Raw genomic sequence first — 10,494 nt, 5'->3', positions numbered from 1 at the left:
TCCAAAAGAATGAAACACTATTTATAGGATAAAAAATTACATAACATAAAAGTTTTCATTAAATAGGATTTAAAATAGGTTCATGAATTTTTTTTCTTAAAATACATGCAACTTTCATGTAACTTTCAAGAACCTAAAACGTAAAATACTAAATGAAGAATGTATCTTCAAATTCACATTCATTTAGTTTGAAAAACTTTTGTCATATGAAATGTTTCAAAATTAATTAAAACATTAACTTAACATTTGATTCTAATATATTGAAGGATAGCATTGATACTTGAAAATTTGATTTGCATAAACTTTTTGCGTTCGTGAAAACTTAACTTTGTCATTTGTGTTAGATATTGATGTAATTAATTGTAATATGGTATGTCAATTATCATTTAATTCTGTTGCTGAAGTTGAAAAAAAAAAAAAGGAAGTCAAGATTCGCTTTGAGAAAATTGAGGTAAAACTCAAGAAAACAATGTCTGCGAAGATAAAAATCTTTGTATTCTACCAAAACTACAAAACATACAAGAATATAACTAATGCAAGAAAATCACTAAAAAATTTAATCCAAACCAAATTAAAGGGCATCTAAAGCAACTCCAAGTGCAAATATTTCATAATCATCAGCACTGAAAATACTATTACTATTGCACCCACAATAACCCTTGCAAGTACATGACTCATCCAATGATCTTCTCAATCTATTATTATTATTCCTAACTTTTGTTGCCTCATTTACTTTGACCTTCATTGCTATCTTCACTGCTGGAGGTTTCACATCTTCAATATTTTTCTTAGAAGTTGCCATGAATATTACCCACTCCTCTATCTCCATTTTTGTTGACTCAAATACTTTTTCCCATGGAATTTCAACTCTACCCAAGAGTTGTGAGCCACCAATATTTTTCCCAAAAACTGAATGATATTTTCTTGACCGGAGCTCGAAAAGGACTGTTCCTCTCTTCAGCATGTTAAAGGAGTCTTGATTTCCCATGCAATCCAATGAGAAAAATTCATCCCAAAACAAGTCTGATTTTGATGAGATTTCTTGGGTGTTAAGCTTAACTCTTTGGTTGTTTCCTGTTGGAAGATAACATCTAACAAACAAGTTGCTGTTTCTTAATAAACTTTGTTCTATGTTCCTTGCTCTTATGATTTGTATTTCACAATTAATAGATGAAAAATCTTGAGTACTCTCCATGAAAAAATTAAAAGTAGATTTTTTCTTTGATGGGGTTGTCTTGGATGGTTTGTTTGGATGATGAGAAGCATTTAGTTAGTGAGGTATTTATAGTTGGATAGTGCTAAGCAAGTGGTGTAACTAGTTAACTAGGATTATCCTTGTAAAATATAAGGAAAACCACCCACCAAGTGAGAATTAGTGCTATTCTAGTAAAGAATATTTGATGGAGCTAAAGTGAATCCTTTGAGAATCATATAAAAGATTATATTGCCTTTGTGAAAATTTCTTAAAGAGCTCTTTGGACTCTTGAAAGGTTAAAAAAAGTGTGAAATAACTCTTAGGATAAGTATTGATGTGGAATGCATCAAACTAGGGCTTAATGGGTTGATCTAACATTAGGAGTATCAAATTTAACTCATGAAAATATCACTAGTTTAAATTTGAGCTGGATGAAGTGGTAACCTGGTATATGTTCATTAGCATGTCATTTTGGGTATAATTTAAGTTGGTCCATACTAAAACTTACCAAAACATAGCCTCACCCTCCAACAAAGCCCCACCTCCACCCACCCCATCTCAACCCCCATAGCCACCACACTCCTACCCTTCATCCCATTCCCATAGCGTTCCTAGATTATATAAAATGTTTTTGGTATAATTTTTTTTACTTACTTAATTATTAAATAAATACCGGAAAATACATAAAAATCTAACTTATTTTCTAGATAAACATTTTTGGTAAAACACATTTTCCTCCAAACCACCAAACATACTGGAAGCATATAATGCACCTGACTGCCACTTATTTTTTTCTAACTAGTAGTGTAGTACTTGGATGTCATTACCCACATAAATTAAATGGCGATCCATGCTAAATGGCCTTGTATAAAGGTATTCCGCTTTTGTGAGGGACCCATTTTTTCTTGGCATAATCTAGTTCAAGCCATAAAGCTAATCCTAACACTAAAAGTTTATTTTTTAATTACACATGCATATGAAAAATATAATCTTAGGATAGCATAAACAAGGGTATACTTATTAATGGGATGTTCATTAAAATTAGGAGTGTCAATGATACGGTTCGGGCGGTTATTTTATAAAACTTATACCTTACCAATTTTTGGATTATTTCATTTTGTAGAACCAAAACAAGTCTGATTTTGATGAGATTTCTTGGCTGTTAAGCTTAACTCTTTGGTCGTTTCCTGTTGGAAGATAACATCTAACAAACAAGTTGCTCTTTCCTAATAAACTTTTCTCTATGTTCCTTGCTCTTATAATTTGTATTCCACAATTAGTAGATGAAAAATCTTGAGTACTCTCCATGAAAAAATTAAAAGTAGAATTTTTCTTTGATGGGCTTGTCTTGGATGGTTTGTTTTGATGATGAGAAACATTTAGTTAGTGAGGTATTTATTGTTGGATAGTGCTAAGAAAGAGGTGTAACTAGTTAACTAGGATTATCCTTGTAAAATACTCCATAAGAAGGAAAACCACCCACCAAATGAAAATTAGTGCTAATCTAGTAAAGAATATTTGATGGAGCTAAAGTGAATCCTTTGAGAATCATATAAAAGATTATATTGCCTTTGTGAAAATTTCTTAAAGAGCTCTTTGGACTCTTGAAAGGTTAAAAAAAGTGTGAAATAACTCTTAGGATAAGTATTGATGTGGAATGCATGAAACTAGGGCTTAATGGGTTGATCTAACATTAGGAGTGTCAAATTTAACTCATGAAAATATCAGTAACTTAAATTTGAGCTGGCTGAACTGATAATCTGGTATATGTTCATTAGCATGTCATTTTGGGTATAATTTAAGTTGGTCCATACTAAAACTTACCAAAACATAGCCTCACCCTCCAACAAATCCCCACCACCACCCACCCCATCTCAACCCCCATAGCCACCACACTCCTACCCTTCATCCCACTCCCATAGCGTTCCTAGATTATATAAAATGTTTTTGGTATAAATTTTTTTACTTACTTAATTATCAAATAAATACCAGAACATACATAAAAATCAACTTATTTTCTAGATAAACATTTTTCGTAAAACACATTTTCCTCCAAACCACCAAACATACTGGAAGCATATAATGCACCTGACTGCCACTTATTTTTTTCTAACTAGTGTAGTAATTGGATGTCATTACCCACATAAATTAAATGGCGATCCATGCTAAATGGCCTTGTATAAAGGTATTCCGCTTTTGTGAGGGACCCATTTTTTCTTGGCATAATCTAGTTCAAGCCATAAAGCTAATCCTAACACTAAAAGTTTATTTTTTAATTACACATGCATATGAAAAATATCTTAGGATAGCATAAACAAGTGTATACTTATTAATGGGATGTTCATTAAAATACACAAACAAGATTGAGAATATCCTAAACAGTATCTTTGAATCACTGACAAGATTCTGACTTTTTTACAACTCAAAAGCCCTTATACTTAGATGAACATATTTAATCACATAGATACATATCCATTGTATTAAGAAAATCAACTAGTTGGCAAGTAGATCTATATGATCTTAAATCTAATAAAATAATTAACACATATAAAAAAATGATATGATAGATTAAGAGGAAGTAGACTATAAAGTCATAAAAGAAATATAAAATTAACAATATTGTTTGACCTTAAATTTCTGGATAGCTGCTTATCAATTGGGATCACTGCTACCACCTATATATCACCTAAGAAAGAAAGAGAAAAAGAGAGACTATGTCTAGGCGGATCCAAGATTTTGAAGTTTATGGATTCCTATATCGACTTCAAAGTATAATACGATAATAATAACTGAGTTTACAGTCAAATATATACATATAAATATTTAGTAGGTTTTCTTAAATATCTATAAGGTCTGAACAAAAGCAACTGAGTTCACGTAAATTTGCAACTGAGCTTCTAGATCCGCTCTTCGACTAGGTTGTTATTTAATTTAACTTATAGTGATGTTGTACCATATAAACGTGTACAACTAAGTTTTAAAATGTGATCTTATGGGATTTCTATTGGATAGTGGACTTTGTAATTTAGTTTACCGCTCTTATTAAGTAGAAATTTGTTAACACTCAAAGATAACATAATTTTAAGTTAAAAGATGCTGAAAGAAATGAATAAAGATTTTGGCTTGACAACTTAAAACCCTTTGGTTTGTTACAAAGAATCAAGCACACCTTGTATAGACGAAAAGGTGATTAATTAGTTATTAGGAAGTGTAGCAATCCGAACCTTATGCACTCAACAAAGAAAGATTATGACAATTGACAGCCGTAAAAATAAAGTATATAAAGTGACAATTGACAGCCGTAAAAATAAAGTATATAAAGTGAAAAAAAGATACATTAATTAACACTACATCAATCTTAGTGCACATCCTCTTTGTCAACTTAATCTCCAGAATAATGTTATCATACGATAATTTGATATATAATACTAGCAATTTAGGCCACAGTAAAGTAGCAATATATATAAACCACACATAAAGTGTCAACACCGCAACAATCTTTTACTCACTTATGTACTCATCAAGGTAATTTGTGGTTTGTTTTCTTTTTGTGTTGTTGTTAAACACTTAAAAATTATTAATTACTATCTATAAGATTTTGCAGATCACCTGTCCTTAATTTAAAGGAAAAAAGAATCTAAAAGTGAAATTGGCATCACCCAAGCCTTCCATAAATTAAGATGTTGAGGGAACTATGTTTAACAATTTGAAAATTGAAAATTGAAAATTGAAAATTTGAGTGTTCATCCACTGAAAATTTAATATAATTCATGTTAATATTGTGTCGTCATTCTCCATTTAAGATCTGTCGACATTCCATCCTATGCTTCTATTCTATCCACCCCATGAGTTCCAACTTTCCCTCATTTAAGATCGTAGAATCCCTAATAAAATACTTTCCTTCTTATCCTCCTTTATATTAGATACTGTGTAAATATAAAATTTTCAATACCTCAAAAACTTTTCGCTTAAATATTCAGTTTCCACTTGAAGAAAGATGTTAAACAAAAAAGAGAAAAAAAATGCCAAGATATATTGGCTTTAACACATAGGTAGCCCTTAAACTTGCCAGGTTATTCCATGTAGATACTCGAATTAATTAAGCCCTATTGCAATTGAACACCTCAACTCATAAATAAATATTCCAACTAACACTTTCGGTTCAAATTTTGGAGAAAAAAAACTGCGTGTGTTTTCATTAGTCTATTAGGTAGTTAAGTTAATCACATAAAATAAGTCATCTCCTGTAATTATAATTCGCCTCATTAAGCCGTAAGACCCTAGATATCTTCTACTTGAGTTTAATGCGTATAATTAAAGGAGATGAAATATTTAATGTGGTTAACTTAACTACCTAATAGACTAATGAAAACACACTCAAAAAAATTCCAAAATTTAAACCAAAGTGTCTAATTAATACAATTTATTAAGAATTAAGGTGTTCAATTGGAATAAGATTTAGTTCGAGTGTCTAAAAGTTAAACGGGCTGGCTATCAGTTAATTAGTTATGGGAGGAAAAGGACCAATGAGGATCCGTGGCGCAATGGTAGCGCGTCTGACTCCAGATCAGAAGGTTGCGTGTTCGATTCACGTCGGGTTCAATTCCCCGATCCATCCTCTCTTTTTTTAATTTTTGTTTATCTCCTTTTCACTTTTAATTTTTGTTTATCTCCTTTTCACTTTTAATTTTTGTTTATCTCCTTTTCACTTTTAATTTTTGTTTATCTCCTTTTCACTTTTAATTTTTGTTTATCTCCTTTTCACTTTTTCTAAACCTTGTTTAGTATTTCCATGGTCATAAACATATAATCTTTGAAGAATTATTGGAAGTTAATTGTCACAAGATGGAGCAGTGAATTCTAGTTTATTTTGAGATATTTGATTCAAATGTGTAGTTGTGAATGCCTATATTATGGAGCTTCTTAGTAGTACCATTTTTTCCTGTAGAGTTCAACAGAGAGATGAGAGGCTGCCAACATGTTATGGAATACCTTCTAAATGGAATTTTTACACGTTATAGCTACTTTTAATACATAATTAGTGGTAATAACTATCTTTTATTTTAATTACTAATAATAAGTAAATACTTTTCTAATTTAATTATTATAGCTATACAAGACTTTCAATTACCATTTCACAAATACACCTAAAAATTAGCACCCCTAATCCCATATCTCCTTTTAATGGTAACAATATTAATCACTTAATATACATTACCATTCTCTCTCCTTTTTCATAAATTCTTACCTTTTTAAAAAGGAAAGAATCTGTGAATGCCCAGTGAAATAGTCGTCTTCTTCCTCGATCTCTTCCCCCTTCTACAAAAATTTCACTTCCATTCTCACCAATCAACAAGTTTTTTAGGGTTTTGAGAAAGTTTTTTAGGGTTTTGAGAAGACGAAAAATATATGTATTTGTGTATGTTCTATGATATAACTACCAATTGTTGTGGTTGGTGAAGTATTTTTGTAAGTTTTTCCTATATATTTGTGTATCTTGTTCAAATTAATTCCATTAGTTCATCTAGTTTCAAATACACAGGTGACGCAAATACATGATAAGTTTTTTATATATTTATGTATTTTGTTCAAATTAATCCCATCAAATACATGGGTGATGCAAATTGTTACCCATACAAATACATGAGATTTAATATAGAATACATGGGGTTTGATTGGAAACTTCAAATACATTAGTTATGTTATCAAATACATGGGTAAATAAAAAACGAAAATCAATATTGAAAACTTCAAATACATTACCACTAAATACATAGGTGATGCAAATTGTTACTTACACAAATACATGATATTTAATATAAAATACATGGAGTTTGATTGAAAGCTTCAAATACATTAGTTATGCTATCAAATACATGGGTAAATAAAAAACGAAATCAATATTGAAAACTTCAAATACATTGGCTGTTGAATGTCTTCAAATTTTGAATTTTTGATTTTTTACGTTTGAATGTTGAAGATTGTATGAAGGAATAGAAAACGGTTATGGAAAAGAAATCTAAAATCTGATTTTGTGGAAGAGTATGGTAAAAAAATACCAATTAATAACTAATTAAATGATCCCACCGTTATGGCCTAAAATCAAGGGATATGTTTTCTTTTTTTACTGTGTTTCTATGAATTTACATGCATCAAATACATCTAAAAAAATACCTTATTTTGGGAAAACATAGCTACAAATGGTAATATTTAAAAGGGTAGCTATAAATGATAGGAAACCACCATAAGGGAGTCATTTGAGTAATTTTACCATTCTAAATTCGAACCCATAACGTTACAATATCAACCCATTAGGTTAATTTTTTATACGAGTCAATATAAATACCTCTACATTATTATAAATTTTTATACAAGGTTGATAAACTGTATACAGTAGATGAATAAAGTTGTATAATGTTGTATACCGTGAAAAAGTGGCTATGCGAATGTAAATTAAAAATGTGGCTATGTGGATGTAATTTTGTATGCTGGATTGTACATTATTGAAATTTTCCCCTTTTTTTTAAGTGAATCCACTAGGGGAGGTGCCTAGAGCTAGTTTTTCTGTTTATATATGGGAAAATGACCTAATAATACCTATTTAAGACTCTATATACAAAACATAAAGGATACTTTTTCTTATTTACCAAACATACCAACAAAATTACAAAATATACCAGATTTGAGCTTAATGGGATACCCGCGATTTTAAGCTTTTTTTAAGAAAAAAAAATCTGATTTTAAATGTGGACTTAATTCTAGGGTAGTTACCATTCAACTTCTTCTTCTTTTTAAAAATATTTTTCTCTCTATCTCCCAGTGTAAATTTTCAAATCAATATTACAAAGTATTTTGATTGCTAACTTGTTTATTCAGTGTATATAAAAATTGATTTGTATCGTTTTGAGATATATATGATCATTGTCTGTTTTGAAAATCTATATAAATTATATAAACTGTTGTTTTAAAAAATGTTGAAAACTAATCTATGTATGAAATGTGTATGGAGTCCGCTATATATCATTTTTTTAGATATATGCGGCACAATATGTATGAAATGCGAACAAATTCGATATCAATTAGTCTTAAAAATGTTGAAAACTTATATGTGTGTGAAATGTGAATGGAATTTGGTTTGTATCAATCAGAAAACTTATTATACACATATACTTTCTCATAATCTATACATATTTTGATCAGATTTTATACAATTTATATGTACTTTATCATAATTACAATATACATACAACTTTTATACATATTTCATACGTAGAAATTATAACGAATTTATACATTTATACATATTGCATACAAAAATTAATATATATTTATTTTTCGGTGTGTGAACTTTGTATGGAATCTGGTTTGTATCAATTACAAGTTTATTATACATATTTTTCTCAAATTTTGTACATACTTTGATTAGATTTTATACAATTTATATGTACTTTATAAAAATCAAAATACACATACAATTTTTATACATATTTCATATATAAAAATTATAAGAATCTATATAGTTATACATATTGCATACGAAAATTATACATATATGTTTTTTGGTATATGAACTTTGTACATAAAAATTACCGATCATAATGGACTTTTTGAGTAAAAGTTAGAGAAAATTGGGTAACAATATCTCTTAATTTTGAATGGGGAGAGGAAAGTGGATGAAATAAGGAAGCAAAAGTTGGAGAAAATCAGAGAACTATATCTCTAAATTTTGAATGGAGAGAGAAAAGTGAATAAAATAAGTAAAACGATTTCCTTACCTTATTTAATGTATTTTAGTTGCTTCTTTTTAATTTACCTAATTCGTATAGATTTTGTAACAAGTCTATTGATATATTTTGTAAAAATATCATCATATTTTTTAAACATACCCTCTTAGCATTTACATATATGTTTTTTGCCCTTTATATATTAAAAGCGAAACTCAAAAGAAAAATAGAAGCAATGGGGCCTAGAAGTTACCTTACTAATCCAATTGAGGCGTAAAACCAACTTACGAAAGTGGATTCTCTACATCTACGAAATTTTGCTACAAAACTAACTGCTTTGATCTTTATGGATAGGATAGGTTTTTGCTCGTTTGGTAGGAGAATATAGTACGATCAATAACTTAAATTATACATTTACTTACTGTGTTTACCAAAAATTCATCAACCCGATGATGAGTTAGTATGTTCCATAGGTCGGGGCGTAAACCTTATTTCCTCCGTCCCAATTATCTATCGTGATTATTAAAATAGTTGTGTCAAATTATTTTAGATAAAATAGTCATTGTATTATATGTGGTATTATTTCATATCATGTTTGGTTGATATTTTGGGGTATGTATAACAATACCGGAATTATTTAATATACCATAGGGTGTAATAAGTGTATTATCTTATAGCACCACCCCTATGGGATAACTTATGGGAAAATAACCTAACAATACCTATTTAAGACTCTATACTACAAAACATAAAAATACTTTTCCTTATTTACAAAACATACCAACAAAATTACAAAGTATACCAGATTTAGGCTTAATGGGTTACCCATTTTAGGCTTTTTTTTTAAGGAAGAAAATACGATTTTAAATGTGGACTTAATTATAGGATAAGCTACCATTCAACTTCTTCTTCTTTTTAAAAATATTTCTCTTTCTCTCCCCCCCCCCCCCCCCCCACGATAGACACTATTTTCATACCTAAAATCCATCTTCTCTCCTAGTATAAATTTTCAAACCAATATTACAAAGTATTTTTTATTACTAACTTGTGTATTAATTGTATATAAAAATTGATTTGCATCGCTTTGAGACATATATATGATCATTGTGTGTTTTTAAAATCTGTATAAATTATATAAACTGTAGTTTTAAAAAATGTTAAAAACATATATACTTTCTCATAATCTATACATACTTTGATCAGATTTTATACAATTTATATGTACTTTATCATAATCACAATATACATACAACTTTTATACATATTTCATACGTAGAAATTATAACGAATTTATACATATTGCATACAACAATTAATATATATTTATTTTACGGTGTATGAACTTTGTATGGAATACGGTTTGTATCAATTACAAGTTTATTATACATATTTTTCTCAAAATTTATACATACTTTGATTAGATTTTGTACAATTTATATGTACTTTATAATAATCAAAATACACATACAATTTTTATACATATTTCATATATAAAAATTATAAGAATATATACAGTTATTCATATTGCATACGAAAATTATACATATATGTTTTTTGGTGTATGAACTTTTTACA

General features: G+C 29.0%; 1 protein-coding gene and 1 non-coding gene across 2 annotated transcripts; one reads left to right on the top strand and one right to left on the bottom strand.

The window, feature by feature from the left end:
• Window positions 1-472: 472 nt before the first annotated feature.
• On the bottom strand, window positions 473-1,237 carry LOC132060722 (uncharacterized). The gene has a single exon (XM_059453677.1). The coding sequence runs from the start codon at window positions 1,193-1,195 to the stop codon at window positions 572-574; it is 624 nt and encodes a 207-aa protein (XP_059309660.1). The 5' UTR covers window positions 1,196-1,237; the 3' UTR covers window positions 473-571.
• Window positions 1,238-5,725: 4,488 nt separating this feature from the next.
• On the top strand, window positions 5,726-5,797 carry TRNAW-CCA (transfer RNA tryptophan (anticodon CCA)). The gene has a single exon. It is a non-coding gene; the product is annotated as a tRNA-Trp (tRNA).
• The last annotated feature ends 4,697 nt before the right edge of the window (window positions 5,798-10,494 follow it).

The sequence above is a fragment of the Lycium ferocissimum genome, chromosome 6, assembly GCF_029784015.1.
Source record: "Lycium ferocissimum isolate CSIRO_LF1 chromosome 6, AGI_CSIRO_Lferr_CH_V1, whole genome shotgun sequence".
Taxonomy (NCBI): Eukaryota; Viridiplantae; Streptophyta; class Magnoliopsida; order Solanales; family Solanaceae; genus Lycium; species Lycium ferocissimum.
This window is presented reverse-complemented; position numbering and strand designations above follow the sequence as displayed.

Excerpts from the sequence above, each read along its gene's own strand:
- LOC132060722 (XM_059453677.1), bottom strand. The coding sequence starts at position 1,195 with ATGGAGAGTACTCAAGATTTTTCATCTATTAATTGTGAAATACAAATC.